At 47.0% G+C, this 16,524-nt stretch overlaps 1 protein-coding gene across 4 annotated transcripts in view; it reads right to left on the bottom strand.

Moving 5' to 3' along the window:
* LOC130275406 (putative ferric-chelate reductase 1) overlaps positions 1-16,524 on the bottom strand; it is a 70,322-nt gene that overhangs the window by 13,244 nt on the left and 40,554 nt on the right. For all 4 annotated transcript variants that reach the window (XR_008844767.1, XM_056523321.1, XM_056523320.1 and 1 more), the window contains 4 exons: positions 16,041-16,188; positions 12,135-12,245; positions 2,401-2,513; positions 1,519-1,605 (listed from right to left, as the gene is read on the bottom strand). Coding sequence is in view for 3 of the 4 variants with exons in the window: in XM_056523321.1 (XP_056379296.1) it covers positions 1,519-1,605; positions 2,401-2,513; positions 12,135-12,245; positions 16,041-16,188 (459 nt within the window). In the remaining variant the exon portion in view is untranslated. The remainder of the gene's footprint in view (positions 1-1,518; positions 1,606-2,400; positions 2,514-12,134; positions 12,246-16,040; positions 16,189-16,524) is intronic.

Below are 16,524 nucleotides of genomic sequence, written 5' to 3'. Positions count from 1 at the left end.
CCTTAAAAGAGAAGATCCTGCTCTCCTATATCTCTGTAGCACACACTTAGTTAAGGGGATCCTGTTCCTTTCTATTGCTATATCATACCTTCAAAATCAGCAGCATGGACAATGTTATTGCAACACTAGGGTGAGATCTAATACAACAAACCCTACAGTCTCTATTTGTCTGTTTCCTTCCATTTCTTTTCAACAACTCTCCCCTCCCCTTCTTAAATGTCTACCGGCAGCATGTACCATGATCCCTCAGTGAGCTGATAGTCTGTTTTGCCTATCAGGATGCATATTTGAGCTGTTTTTCAGAGTAATTTACACATTGGTGTAAGGGGTAAAGAGTAGTGTTGCTCACGAATATTCGCAATTCGAATATTATTCGCGAATATCGCATATTCGCGAATTCACGAATTTCGCGAATATAGCGCTATATATTCGTAATTGCGAATATTCGTTTTTTTTTTTTTTTCTTTTCTTCACAATACACATCACAGTGATCACCCCTCTCTGCTTTCAGCTTGTGTGGTGTAAAGAAGGCTCTAATGCTACTATGTGAGACTGGCGTGCGTAAATTCGCATATGCGAAAATTAGCATATGCTAATATTCGCATATGCGAATTTGCGCGAACACTAATTTTGTATGTGCTAATATTCACATATGTTAATTTTCGCATACGCGAATGTTCGCATATGCGAAAATAAAACGAGAATATAACGAATATGCGAATATTTGCGAATATATGACGAATATTCGTCCATATATTCGCGAATATTCGCGAATTCAAATATGGCCTATGCCGCTCAACACTAGTAAAGAGCCTGACAAGTTGAAATACAGTGGTCCCTCAACATACAATGGTAATTTGTTTCAAACGACCCATCGTTTGTTGAATCCATCGTATTCGTGCAATGTAAAAAGTGCATTTAATACTCACCTGTCCCCGTCGCTCCGGACCGTGTCCTCACCGCTCCCGATGCTGTCCCGCTGCTCCGGTGTCTTCTTCGGGATCCTCGGGCTTCTTCCGCATCTTCTCTGGGGTCCGGGCCTCGCTTTCTGTTGACGTTATTACGCACGGTGTGTGCAGCGACGTAATAACAACGCCAGAAAGCGAGGCCCCGACCCCGGAGAAGATGCAGAAGATACCGGAGGATCGCGAAGTGGACCCGGAGCAGTGGGAATAGGTAAGTGAACCTGTCCGGGATGCTTAAACTGCTATCCGACAGCAGCTTAAGCATTTTGCGCTGTCGGATAGCAGTTAATGCGATGGCCCCGACATATAAAAGTATCGTATGTCGATGCTGACATCGACATGCGATGGCCTCTGAGAGGCCGTCGTATGCCGATTTGATCATATGTCGGGGCCATCGCATGTCGGGGGGTTACTGTATAAGCATTGTTCTCTAAAAATAAATGTTACAAAGTTTCTTATGTATGCTTTTTCTATTGATTCATGCAAAGTTTGTTAAAAAGATAAATAAATGAACAAACAGCGCCTATTTAACTTTTTGGTAGAAAATACTTACACCGCTCCAATCACCGGCATGGACAAACACCATGATGAACGCTATTATGGTAAGGACCACTGTTAATATCATGAGAAAGAAGTGAATCTGCAAACAGAACACAAGAGAATGATTTATAAAGCTTTATATGTAAGTAATATTTGACAAACTGGGACTCCCAGAATTTACTGTATATCGTGAAGCCCTTAAAATGTGTTTTGAATCTAAAAACAAATATTTGTACATTTTGAGAAGATGGACATATGTCTCCTGTGAGAAGTGGTAATGCATTGGTATGTAGTCAACCCCACTTTCTCCCTAGGAGAATAAGTAGTAGAATAGAATGGCTTCAATGAAGGAATCCGGCTCAAACGGCGCTGACCGACCAGGACAAGATGTGGAGGATACAAAAGGACTTTATTGACCAAGATGCAACGCGTTTCGCTGCGCATGCGCAGCGAAACAAGAGAAGAACAGACTACTCTCTACTACTACTCTCCGCACAATAACATACAGAAGTCCATATGTTACAACCCAATACAACAATCCAAAACAAGGCGTTTTGGCTCACAGCCGTGTGCTTCTTCCGGCCTCCAGGAGGCCGGAAGAAGCACATGGCTCTGTGCAAAAACAGCTCTTAGCCTCTGAATGCCCACATCGAAATATCTCCCTGCCGCACGGAATGTTACGAGGACGGTGAGTGCTAGCTACCTTTTCTATCTACATTATTGCACAAAATATAGTGCAGATACAGGAATAGAGGGAAAAATATTTATTTTCTTTTTCTAGCAGCAACAATATGACATCATCCTCCAATAACTTGGCAAATAAATAATATTTTCTAAACCATGATCAGTGGCGTCCAACATTTATTATTATTATTATTATTATTTTTTTTTTTACCTGGAACCATATAGCCTTCCCAAGGAATGGTTTTCCAGCTGCACTCTTCATATATCGCGCCATAATCATCCCGATACTCCCTGTGGTCATCCAGGCGATCAGCATGAGGGAACCTGAAAAAGAAAGGGTAATTGGCTCACGAGGTGGCCTAAGTTCACAACAACATCTGAGACTCTTAATTTTCCTTATTTTTTTCCAGCAAATATTCTCATACACATACCGTATATAGTACAGGCCGCAGGTCTTGTGGTCCCTGTGGGGTGACTTTTTATGTTTATCTTTCCTGGTTATTACAGTGCTTGGGGTTCAGATCTGGGTACTGTGACTGCCTGGGGTCTGCTGGGTGATTCCTGTGCCTTAGAGGGTGTGAGCAACCTGCCCCACATCCAACCCTAATATGTCTTGGCACACACCTAGAGCTTATACTGGGTTCATACTGCGTTTTAGAAGTCCGTCAGAGGTATCCGCCAGTATCCTGACTAAAACAGAGCACTGACTTTAACAGAGCAGCCCGAATGGAGTCACCAGATACCTTTGGGGGTTCTATATGTTTTTGGGAGCCCATCCTTGCTACCCGGTCTTTTTTTTTTAATTGTTGGAAAACCTCTTTAAAGGGGTACTCTGCTGCTCAACGTTTGTAAATTACTTCTATTTGCTGCGTCCTTAAGGTGAAAGTGGATTGAGTCTTTAAGGGATTAAATAACTTAATCCCTCCAATACTTATCAGCTGCTGCATACTACAGAGGAAGTTCTTTTCTTTTAGAATTTTCTTTCTATCTGAGCACAGTGCTCTCTGCTGACACTTCTGTCCATTTTAGGAACTGTCCAGAGCAGGAGCAGAAGGGTGGCATTGTAGCTTAGTGGTAAGCACTGCTGCCTTGCAGTGCTGGGGCCTTGGGTTCAAATCCCTCTAAGGACAACAATAAATAACTAAAAAAAAGACTTATTATAATTTCTCAAAAAAAGAAATCCAATAAAAATTATTTCAACCAGAGCAGGAGCAAATCCCCATAGCAAACCTCTGCTTCTCTGGACAGTTCCTGACATGGACAGAGGTGTCAGCAGAGAGCACATCCTCTGAACACAGCAGTTTCAGTGTGTGAAGTTGTCGGGTGTGTCTCCTTTGAGCTCCAGACTTCCACACAGAGAGAAGCAGCGTTTTCACCTGCCTTCCCAGGGGTGTGGCAGGCCCCTGGGGAGAGCTTTCCTGCATGGAGCCAAGGGAGTCTCGGGCTTCTACCTCTCGTTCCCGGCTGGCGAGAGGGGGGAAGATAGCATCTACAGCCGGTTCCAAGGTCGGGGTGAGGCGTTCCAGCAGGGCCCGCAGAAATGCGGAGCCCGCTCCCCCGTCCAAACCCGAAGGACGCAAGGCTACAGCCAAGAACAGCGGACCTTCTGCTACCCCTGAACCCCAGCAATGGGGGGTACGGGGTCCAAGGGAGTCTCTGGAGATGTATGGGTCACGGATCCAATCCAAGATGGCGGAGTATGAAGAGTTGGGAAGAAAACTTAGGAGCCTGAGGGAAGACCTGAAGTTTTCACGCTACCAGGCTGACAATGCCTCTGCAGGTAAGAGGCAGAAGTTTACTGCTCAGGTGCGGGCTCTTAAGGCAAAGGTGGCTGAGGTGGAGGAGGCCAGAAGGAACATTGCTGAGGATGCAGGGTTCTTTAAGGAAAAACTTACTAACAATGAAAGATTTAAAAACCCGCATGCATGTGCAGACAGCCATGAGGACAGCAGTGAGGAGGAAGATGGAGAGGAGGAAGGTGATGGAGAGTCAGGTGAAGCTGTGGAGAGTGAGGGGGATGCTGCCCCTGGTGCATGTGACCCCCAGCCCCCCCAAGATAGCTACCCAGAGCCCTATCAAGTGGCGTTACCTTCCAGTGATGGGGAGATGGAGGATAGCTGTGAAGAGGACGCAGCTAGTGGGGGTTTGCTGAGAGCTATTGTGCAGCAGGAGTCACCTACCCGCTTTGAGGATTTTGCCTTTGGTGAAGATCTTGGCAAGAATGATGTAGTGAAAAAAAGGAAGAAGCAGAAAGTTCAGGAAACAGTATCTTTTGTTTTTCATTCATTCAAGCAGTCTGGGCCAGCTGTGAAGTTGGTTCAGGCTGCTGGGCCCCCCAAACTGCCAGACCCCGTTCCTGTCATGGACCGGGGCCAGCAAGGGGGGTACAGCATGGCGTCTGAAAAGGCTGTAGGCGCAATAGATGTGAAGCCCACCCATCCTGCCGGTAGGGAGGGGCAGGATGGGCTCATGGTGGGAAGTGGCGAGGCAAGCTATGCCGCCGCGTGCTCGGGGGGCGGTTCCCCGAGTGCTGTGGGCATTACCGGCGCTGCGGGGCACTCCCCTGTGAGGGGGGGGAGTGTCCAGGCGCCGTTGGCAGAGAATGGTGGGTCCAGGTGCTCAGGGGGCGGTCCTCCGAGTACTATATGTTCTGTGGGCGCTGCGGGGCACTCCTCTGTGAGGGAGGGGAGTGTCCGGGCGTCAGAGTCTGCTGCAGAGCCCGTGCGGACGGGCACAGCTGGCACGGTGGGGATTCCCTGCGTGTCAGAGAGTGTGGGCGGAGCTGGGGTGCGCCCGGGGGGGCAGCTCCAGACTCCAGAAGGGACATCGCCCATGGAGGAGGAGCCCTTGGCGTCAACCCCAGCAACAGCTAAGAAAGCAAAGAACATTATTAAACCAGCTATACTACAAGTCCCAGCCAGCCCAGAATCTGTTAGGCAGGTAATGAGTGGAGGATGTGAGAATGCTGAGTGTAGTAGTGTTGTGGATGAGAGGAGTGCATGTGGGAGTGTAAGTGGAGTGAATGATGGTGGGACTAGTAGTGGTAAGAGTGGAAAGTCGGGTATGAATGGGAATAAAGATGGGAGTAGTGGTGTGAGTGGCTGTACTGACGGTTCTGGGTCTGGGTCTGGTCTGGCTGCCCCCCCGGTAGTGGCTGCTTCTAGGAGCTATGCCAATGTCACTGCCGGGGGTTCAGGGGGGTCCCCATCTCTGTCCGGCTCTGGAGGCCACTTGCAACAGCGCCTCCTGGAGGCTTTACGCAGGGGCGACAGGTCGATCCAGGTAGAGGGAAGGGGTGAGGTCGACCTGTCTTTCTGGATAGAGAGGCACGGTTTGGGGGCTTTCCGAGAGCGGAATGGGGAGGTGGTCTGGTCCCTCCCGACAACCGGGCAGGACAGTAACCGTAGGAATGTGGTCCGTCTGATTTGGAGGGGCGAGGATGCGTGCCCACCTCGCTCTAAAGTGGTTGAGCTCCTCCTTCAGATGGAATTCAGGGCAAGTGACATCTTTGCCCTCATTCACCCCTACGGTTCATCCGAGTTTGATGTCAGTTTCGTACGGCCAGAGGGTCTCGAACTCTTCTGGTCAAACTACGAAGTGGCAAAGAACGAGCCCGGCTGGCGGGATTTTGCCGTCAAGGCGATTTCCCGTCAGAACTCTGTCAAGAAAGTTACCGTTTTGACCCGTAACGAGTCACTTTCTTGTTATGACATTATGACCTGGCTTGGTCGGTATGGGGATGTGACGGATATGCCCAAGAAAAACTTGGATGAGCACGGGATCTGGTCCGGGGCCTGGACGTTTTCCGTCAAACTCAAGCGTTCAGGGAGTACAGTTGCCCACATTCCGTCAGCCGCCTTCCTTGGACGCGATAGGATCCAGGTCTTCTACCAGGGGCAACCCAAGGTCTGTCACAGGTGTGGCAGCCCCACCCACTTTAGCGCAGCCTGTACTGTGCAGGTCTGCGCTTTGTGTGGTGGGGTGGGTCATCTGGCCGCATCCTGTAGGCAGATCCGGTGCCACCTGTGTGGTGTCCTCGGGCACCCTTTTAGCCGTTGTCCTAGCGCCTTCGCCCGTGCGGCGGCCGCTCCGGCTGAGGAGAGCTGCGAAGTTGACTCGGCTGGGGAGGGTACGGGCAGGGATGGGGGCGCAACAGGGCTAGTGAGGAGGAAAAAGGGCCCCGCCAAACTAAGGCGGGAGGAAAATCGTAGAAGGAGTAGGGAGCTGGAGAGTGCCCAGGTGACGGGGGCAGCTTTAGCCCCTGCTCCTGAAGCTGGCCCTGTAACCGCTGAAGCCCTAGAAGAGAACGTGCTGGATGAGGAGATCAGGAGACTTCACAGAGAGAAAGGCAATATGGCCGACCCTTCCGATTCCTCCCACTATGAAAGTGTGGATGAGGAAAGTGGGGTGAGGCCCAAAAAGAAAGATAAGGGCAAAAGGAAAGGGAGAAAGAAGAGGTCAGAGCCCTCTGAAGTTCCTTGTACTACGGGCCAGGTCCAAAACGGAAGCCTGACTGCCCCCCCTCTGATTGACCTGTCAAACCGATACCTCGTCCTCGATACCATCTCCTCCCCCTCCTTGGAGGGGGAAGGTGAGGACGGGGTGCCTAGGGAGAAGGAGCCTCTGGGGGGAACTGGGCCCTGTCCTGTTGAGGCACCTTCCTCAGAGGGCAGGGCTAGACCGGAGCCGGACAGAGACGGGGACCATATGGATCAATCGGAGTGTAAAAAAAGATCCAAGAGTGGTCCTGCCCTCTCGTCTTCTTCGGGGGATGAGGGGGCAAAAAAGAAGGGAAAGAGAAAGTAAAGGGTGTGGCCGTCTAATTTAATCACCCTGTATGGCGGCACTCACCCCATTGACGCTGGCATCTATTAACTGTGCCAGTATAAAGTCAGATACGGCTAGATTCGCAGCCTTTGATTTTCTCGGCCGTGTTGAAGCCGACATTTTCCTTTTACAGGAGACCAGGTTGTCAGATCTAGCCTCTCTGGTAAAAGCCAGAAGAGAGTGGAGGCGCGGTCCCTCCCACTGGTCTCTTGCGGCTGAGCCGTATAGTGGGGTGGCGGTCCTTTTTACCGCTCCTGTTGAATGCCGACGGGTTATTGAATTAGAAATGGGGAGGTGCCTGATCTTAGATGTCTTCATGAAGGGACAAGAGCTCCGGCTCATTAACATCTACGCCCCGCAAACTAAGCGGGGCCGTAAAGATCTCTTTATGAGGATTAAGCCCTTTCTTTTTACGAGTCGGCAAGTGATCTTTGGAGGGGACTTCAATAATGTCACGAGGTCCCAAGATAGGAGAGGCTCCAATGGTCCGCTGACTTGCGATAGTGTGGCACTGATTAGCATAGCTAGAGAAGCTCGCCTAGAGGACGCCCACATCCGGAGCCCCTCAGGCCACACGGGTTTCACCTATCATCAAGGTAGTCGCAGGTCTAGGATAGATAGGTTTTATTTAAAGGAGGAAGCTGTCTCTTCCGTAGTGTCCGTGGTTGAGGTGGAGTTCTCCGATCACTGTATGATTTTGTTTTCCCTGAATGTTTCAGAGACCCCCCGGATGGGAAAAGGTTATTGGAAGCTGAATTCGTCCCTCCTGGAGGAAGCGGAAGTAAGACAGTCCTTTGAGGATTTTCTTCAGAGCCAGGTACCTTTACTGGGCCTATGTAGTAGTAAGTCAGAGTGGTGGGAGATATTCAAGAAGCGGGTTGCGGGGTTCTTCCGCCAGCTCTCGAGCCTCAGGTCCCTGAACAGGTACCGCCTGTATCAGGGTCTGAGGAGGAAACTCGAGCTTCTCGTCTCGACTGGAGGTAGCCGAGAGGATATCTCCAGAGTGAAGTCCTTGCTGATGAGGTGTCAGTACGATAGGCACACATCTTTGGTTTTTGAGAGGGATTTCGGGAAGTACCGCTCGCCCGACCCTTACAGAAACTGTAAGATGTCAGTGAGTAGTAAAGTCATTTCAGGACTGATTGATAGTACAGGATCTCTGAATCGGTCCAGATCAGGGATCTTGGAGGTTGTCAGATCCTTCTACTCGCACCTCTTGGGAAGGAAGGATCTAGATCGAGACAGGATGTCGGTTTTCCTGACTGAAACCATTCCTGAGCCAGGGGTAGACCCCTCTCTTGATGTTTTGGCAGAAGAAATCAGGGAAGAGGAAGTGAGAATGGCGATCGAGGGGCTTGCCCCTAAGAAGTCGCCAGGTCCGGATGGCTTAACATCCGAGTGGTACAGGACCTTTAAGGAGTCTTTAGCTCCCCTCTTGACTGAGGTATTCAATGAGTGTCTCTCCTCGGGCACTCTGCCAAAGTCAATGAGGAGGTCAGCCCTGATTCTTCTGTCAAAGGGTAAAGATCCTAGCCGGATTGAGAATTGGAGACCCATAGCTCTTCTCAATACGGACAGGAAGCTTCTGGCTAAGATATTGTTTAATCGGCTGGTGAAGTTTGCACCCCGGCTCCTTTCGGGGGCTCAGCACTGCTCTTTTCCAGGCCGAAGCACCTTAAGTGCTGTCCTTAGTGTCAGGGAGGCAGTGGAGCGGAGTAGTGCAGGTCTCTGGAAGGGGTACTTGCTGTCCTTGGATCAGGCCAAAGCATTTGATCGGGTGAACCACGAGTACCTATGGTCCGTCCTCCTGAGATATGGCTTACCAACTACTTTTGTTAATTGGCTTAAGATCTTGTATGCAGGGGCAGAGAGTTTCCCGCTGGTGAACGGGTGGTCTGGCCGCTCTTTTGTGGTGGGTTCCGGAGTCCGTCAGGGTTGTCCTCTTAGCCCGCTTTTATACGTGTTCGCAATCGATCCCTTCGTCCGGAGGGTAGATTGTGGGCCGTTGGCGGGAGTCGGGATGAGTCTGGCGGAGCTGGATGTCGCCCAGAGAGTGGTGGCGTACGCTGACGATGTCACTATTTTCGTCTCCTCAAGAGAGGAGGTCGATGTGGTGATGTCGGAGGTGGACAGCTACTCGGAGGCATCCGGGTCTAAGATCAACCGGGATAAGTGTGAGAGTCTCTGGCTGGGAGGGGGAGACCCCACGTTTGATCTCCCGGACACCCTTCCAGGGCCCCAAGAGTCAGCAAAAGTCTTAGGCATCACATTCGGCCAAGATGATTATCCCACCAAAAACTGGGATGGTAAGCTCCAGGATGCCGCTCAGAAGGTGGACCAGTGGAAGGGTTGGTCTATGACCCTCAGGGAAAGGGTACACCTGATGAAATCATACCTGCTCCCCTTGTTTATCTATCTGGGCAGTGTATGTATCTTGCCAGAGGCTTACTACACTAGGATCTACAGCCTGTTTTTCCAACTGTTATGGGGGAACAGGATGAACCTAGTCAAGAGGGAGGTTACGTACCGCACGAGGAGACTAGGGGGTTTATCTATGGTAAACCCTGTGGTGTTCTTTACGAACACCTTCTTGAAAGCTAACATCGCAAACCTCTGGTCAGAGAGGGCTTCTCCGTGGGTACTCTCCTGCAGGGAATGGTTTCGGCCTTTCTTCCAGGAATGGGAGAGAGGAGGGCGAGTGAAGGACCTCCGTACACCCCATGGATATCTTCCGGCTTACGCTACCCCGACTCTGAAGGCGATACGCCGGTGGGGTCTGGGAGTGTGGGAGATCAGGACCCAGTCAAGGCAGTTCCTTGACAAACGGGTTCTGTTGACCCACTTCCAGAAGCCTCTGGCGCTCAGGGACTGCCCAGGTCGGGATCTGAGGGTGGGGTTGTATCTTTTGAACATGAAAAGGATCCCCCAGAAGTTTTGGGACTTGGCCTGGCGCTGCTTTCAGGGGAAGCTATATGTAAGGGACAACCTGAAGTGTAGGAACTCTGATGACCGGGGATGTCCCCGAGAAGAGTGCGGGGACACGCTGGAAAGCATGGACCACTTCCTGCTTCATTGTCCCTTTAATATAGGGGTTTACAACCGGGTGGGCGCTTCCATCAACTGGAGTCAACTTGCCGGCCTTACCTATCCGGAGTGGGCTTATGGGGCATTCAGGTCCCTGGGTGGCCGAGACCGGGGCACTTTATTCTTAGTTAGTTTAGTGGTTAGGTACTACACATGGAATGCACGGTGCTTAGTATCGACCCAACAGAAAGTCCTCTCCGAGGTGGAGGTCTGTAGGAACATCACTGGTGACCTCGGGAAGATCAGGTCTTTGGAGTATGGCAGTCTTGGTACCAGTAGGGCTTCTCTCCTATGGAGAGGTTTTTCTTTTGATGTGCCCTAGGTACTAGGCCCTTAAGGTGAAGTACCTTATTTTGGCCAGGGATAGTGTATATATCTTAGGGTGAGTATAGGGTCAGTTTCATGAAGGGATAGTGATAGGGTTAGAGGTTGATAGGGAGAGGAATTTAAATTTAATTTTATCAGGATTGCCATCCTTCTTCCTGGTGGGGGGCTATGCATGTCACCTTAGCCTTTTGTTTTGTTTTCTATGGATGGATTGTAAAGGGCTTGCAGGCAACCAAACTTGGGCCTTGTGGTTTTGGTGTATTGTACTGTTAATATTGCTTTGTTGTAGACTATGTATATATTGTTTTGTATATATTGTTCTGTTTACATTAGGTGGGTAGGGGTGTATTTTAGGTTGGGTGGGGTTTCTTTTTTTGGGGGGGGTGGTGGTGGTGTGTACCCAGGACTGGACTGTTGCAGTGGGTACTATTTTGGGGGTCTGGTATGGGTCAGTTGTGGACAAAAACTGTGACCTATGGACTCTGACCCATGTCCAGAGGGGGTGGTGGGATAGTTTAGTATAGGTTGTTTTTCTGTGTTATAAATGTATTTTTTTATTTTTTTTTTTTGGTATGTATATTCTGTATGGTTTTATGTATAGTGGGAATTTTTTTGTATTTTTATTTACATTTTTTATTTTTTTTATTTTATTTTATTTTTATTATTATTTATATAATGTCATAATTATTTTGAGAGAAAGGCAGTCGGACCAGTTTTCAGTTACTATAGTATTATATTATTTTTGTTAAGGCAGCTAGCCATATTTTTGTTTTTAGGGGGGGGGGGGGGGGGGAGTGTGGTTATGTTTCCTAGTTTGGATATTTTTAGTTTTTGATCCAAGCGAGGAAAACTTTATTTATGTTCATTAGGTATGTGTGTGTGTGTGTGTGTGTTGGACTATAGTAGGTAATGATTTATTTATTCATTTATTTTTGGTTTATCTGGGCTGGCCGGTTAGGAAGGTTTAAGTTGTTATTTTGAGACGGATAGTTTGTTTTTATGTTCAGTTTTGTTAATTTTGTTACAGTGAAATGAACTTGTTTTGTGTTTTGTACTTTTATAATAAAAAAGAGTGTCAGCATAGAGCGCTGTGGTCAGGCAGAAAGGAAATTCAAAAAGAAAAGAATTTTCTCTGTAGTATACAGCAGCTGATAAGTACTGGAAGGATGAAGATTTTTAAATAGAAGTAATTTACAATAACTCAGTTGATTTAAAAGAATTTTTTTTCCAGTGGAGTACCCCTTTAACTGCCCCCAAGGCCACATCCTTGGCTCTACATATCTATGGTATGAAGCTGTGATGTGCTCGTGCAGATAGGCCTTTGGACTGCATAGATTTAATTATATCCTTATATAATGCATTTTAAAGGGGTACTCTGATGCTCAGCGTTTGGAACAAACTGTTCCGAAAGCTGGAGCCGGCACCGGGAGCTCGTCACGAGCTCCTGGTGCCGGCTCTAGTGTTCGGAACAGTTTGTTCCAAACGCTGAGCAGTGGAGTACCCCTTTAAGGACTAAATAACTGACCTTGTTATAAGGAGCCACAATTAATAGATGACGATTTATACTTTCCAGGCACTAAGAGAACTAGCAGATAATAGCACACCGATTCGTGGAGGGTGACATTGACCTCTCTCCTTATCTAGGTTCATCGAATACATGAAGACAGTAATAATGTTTAATAATTAAATCAGTAGTTTCGCACTCACCATGACCAAGCACAACTTTACTTATTCCACTCTGTGTTCCGGATGTTGTAAAACTTGACAGGTCAATTTTACTGCTGGATATCAGGACCTTTGTATGTTTCAGGATTGTTCCTGTGTACAATACATCACATATATAAACATTTATACCAGGGTGTGCATCCACTATATGTTTTACTAATTGAAATCAGATACTGAAACTTTTTATATTTGCATATCTATTTTTATTTCATGACTAGCTGAGTACCAAGCCTTGCCGAGTCTCCCTACCTAATGCGTGCCACCCAGCTTTCCCAGTTTCCTGACCCTCCAGCAGTGATAGGCTGCTGTCCTCCCCGCACTCCTCACTGCAGCAGTGATGCCATGCTCTCTCCCTACCCCTGTACTGATGTCTTCTTCCTCCTTACTCTTCTCTCAGCCTGCAATAAATCCTTTCTCCCCTGTGCCATCCCTGCTTCCTTCTCCCGCTTTATCTATTCTATTTTACCTGCTGGACAGTTAAATAATACTTTACCATGACTCGTAGGCAATCTCTGTAGCCTGCAAGTGACGTAAAGAGGAGATGTACCTATAGTCTCATAGATTTGCACGGGACATCCCTTACATCTCTTGATTGGGTTACTTTCATGCTGCGGAAGATTGACCGTGAGTTTTATACATTCTGCTGCTGGATAAACATCATGGTAAAGTATGAATCTACCATCCAGGATCCACTGTTTTATTCCCGAGCTGCAGAAATTTCAGTATCGGGACATCCTGAGACACTTATATTCTTATTTGACATATGAGAAACACGTCGGAGCGTGACATCACACAGAGGCGGAGGCGTGACGTCGCCTGTAATAACACGCTCCGGGGACTGATTACAAACGGGGTGCCGCGTGAAAGATCCCGGGGGTCCCCAGTGGCGGGACTCCCGCGATCAGGCATCTTATCCCCTATCCTTTGGATAGGGGAAAAGATGTGTAAGCACCAAAGAACCCCTTTAATACCACCAGACCCTGCATCACTATTGCAACACCTCAGGCACCACAAAATCCCTATTGTATTGTGTAAAAAACGATAAGTATGTGTGCATAGTGTGTGAATTAGGTGTTAACTATGTGATTTAATTTGTGTGTATAAGATTATAAAACTGTGGCAAATAGTGTATTAAATAGTGAAAATATAAGAATAAAAAAATAAATAACGGAAATTAGAAGGACAGTGTACTTCTTCTAATTTCTGTTATTTATTTTTTTATTCTTTTATTTTTTATTTCCCAGCATAATTCTGACGATCATGTATTGTCCCTATGTCTTGCACCTTGATTTATATGCACTTCATGAGATGTTTGATTTTAAATGTTTTGTTATTGATTGATTTTTGACACTGTAAATGAATGCTTGTAATTGGACACCATATATATACCACCTTGTTTAGTTACTTTGCATGCTTGAGAAAGGCTGCACAGGCAGCCGAAACGTTGCATCTGTATTTCTAATGGATTAAAGGGGTACTCCGGTGCTAAGACATCTTATCCCCTATCCAAAGGAAAGGGGATAAGATGCCTGATCGCGGGGGTCCCACCCCTGGGGACCCCGTGATCTTGCACGCAGCACCCCGTTACAATCAGTCCCCCGAGCATGTTCGCTCCGGGTTTGATGACTGGCGATCATGGGGCCGGAGCATTGTGACATCACACCCCCTCCCATAGGCTTGCATTGAGGGTGCGTAGCGTGATGTCAGATGGGGGCGGGGCCATGATGTCACAATGCTCCGGCCCCGTGATCGCCAGTCATCAGACCCGGAGCGAACATGCTCCGGGGACTGATTGTAATGGGGTGCTGCGTACAAGATCACGGGGGTCCACAGCAGCAGGACCCCCGTGATCAGGCATCTTATATCCTATCCTTTGGATAAGGGATAAGATGTCTTAGCGCCGGAGTACCCCTTTAAAGCTACCAACTTTTTTTCACCTGAATTGAGTGCTGCTACCTTTTTTGTATATTATATTTAGCACCGAGGTTCTAGGGCGTGCACCCGACCTTATTCTTCTCAGGAGGTGCCGCTTTCATTTGGATTACATATATATATATATATATATATATATATATATATATACTGTATAAATATATATAGATAAATAGATTGAAGATTATCAGTATGTGATTATGGGGGCGGTCATCTTGCTCAGTACACAGCAGTTTGGAAGCTCCTTTCTGTATCATCACACCGCTCAGATAGCATGGTATTGCCTTTGCTCTGTCCTGAAACGACACCTGATTTACTTCTGATTTAACCTCTTAGGCTAGGTTCAGACTACGGAATTTCCGACAGAAATTCAGACGTAAAATTTCCGTCAGAAATTCAGCTTGCTAAAATGTCTAGTGTAGTGAATGGTTTTCCGTTCACAAATTCACACTTTGGAATTTGTGAAGCGGAAAATCCGCTAGAAAATTTCCGCCTGAAGAAAGGGGTCGCTCTTTCTTCAGGCGGAAATCCGAGCGGAACACATAGCAGTCTATGGCCCGGAGATTCCATAGTCTGAACCTAGCCTTAGTGTCGCTTGATTTTGCAACTATAAATTGCTTAGCCTATCACTTGCTGAACACAGTGTTGGAGAGAGGTTTTACAGCACCTATTTATCCTGTAAGTATCTCTAAAAGATACGTTTCATGACTCTTTCGGACCAGTGTTTCCCAAGCACGGTCCTCGAGGACCAATAGGTGATGTTTTCAGGATTTCATTAGTCTTTCACAGTGACATAACTGCGGTGATGCCGGATTCACTGACCATAATTAAATAGGTGATAGACTAAAGAAACAGTAGAAAAGAACAGCTGATCAGTTGGACAGTCCCTAAAATGGACAGAGATTTCAGCAGAGAGCTCTGTGTTCCAAAAATAAAAGAATTTCCTCTGTAGTATTCAGCAGCTAATAAATACTGGAAGGATTAAGATTAAAATAATTTACAAATCAGTTTAACTTTCTGGCACCAGTTGATTTAAAAATTATTTTTTTCCCCACCGGAGTACCCCTTTAAAACACCAATTCTTTATTCCAGACAGTTAAAAGTTGCAGGACGAACACACATCACACCACCTAGCCGGTGATACACTCCAAATGGATGTGTTTCGAGCGAATGCGCTCGAAACGCATCCATTTGGAGTGTATCAACGGCTAGGTGGTGTGATGTATGCTCGTTCCTGCAACTTTTTACTGTGTGGAATAAAGAATTGGTGTTTTTTGAGGAATTGCTGGTTCTTTTCTACTGATACTTTCCAAGCCGGGCCAGGCTTATGATCCGTGCAAGACAAAAGGGAGGTGAGCGGAAGATTTCTTTTTATAGATTTAGGAAAACCTGAAAACATGACCTGTTGGTACTTAAAGGGGTACTCCCGTGGAAAACTTTTTTTTTTTTAAATCAACTGGTGCCAGAAAGTTAAACAGATTTGTAAATCGCTTCTATTAAAAAATCTTAATCCTTCCAGTACTTTTTAGGGGCTGTATACTAAAGAGAAATCCAAAAAGAAATGCATTTCCTGTGATGTCCTGACCACAGTGCTCTCTGCTGACCTCTGCTGTCCATTTTAGGAACTGACCAGAGAAGCATATGTTTGTTATGGGGATTTTCTTCTTCTCTGGACAGTTCCCAAAATGGACAGCAGAGGTCAGCAGAGAGCACTGTGGTCAGGACATCACAGGAAATGCATTTCTTTTTGGATTTCTCTTTAGTATACAGCCCCTAAAATGTACTGGAAGGATTAAGATTTTTTAATAGAAGTAATTTACAAATCTGTTTAACTTTCTGGTACCAGTTGATTTAAAAAAAAAAGTTTTCCACGGGAGTACCCCTTTAAGGACCGCGCTTGAGAAACTGTTTCAGACTGTTCAGTAGTATAAGCAGCGCCAAAGGTTTCTCACTCACCATCTGCATTTGAGGGTCCACTGACTAGAAAGACATAGTAGGTGGGATTACTGCTTATTTGTTGTGGTGTTGAGATGTTGCTTTCTGTAATGAAGGAACATTGTAATACACCATTGGTATAGGACGATACTATTGATCCGGCCGTGTTCTGCAACAAAAAGAAAATGTTATATTGATGATCTACGTCTGTAAATCTCACACATGAAAATATCACAGATGGGGTACACAACATTTAAAACGTAACATTTATTAAAATTCCATTAAAATAGGAAACACCACTAACACAAATAACGGACAAACAATTCCATGGTGGACAAAAAGTACCACCCTCAGAAATTTGACAACCGGACTGAGGATGAAGCAATTCCGGGCTTGATTCAGCAGCCATTGCACATCAGATATCAAAACCGATCCAGAAGTAAGGGACAAGAGCAAGGATATCGACCTGGGGGATAGCAGAGATGGCAGGGCTCAGTCTAAGGCA

Source organism: Hyla sarda, chromosome 6 (assembly GCF_029499605.1).
Source record: "Hyla sarda isolate aHylSar1 chromosome 6, aHylSar1.hap1, whole genome shotgun sequence".
NCBI lineage: Eukaryota > Metazoa > Chordata > Amphibia > Anura > Hylidae > Hyla > Hyla sarda.
This window is presented reverse-complemented; position numbering and strand designations above follow the sequence as displayed.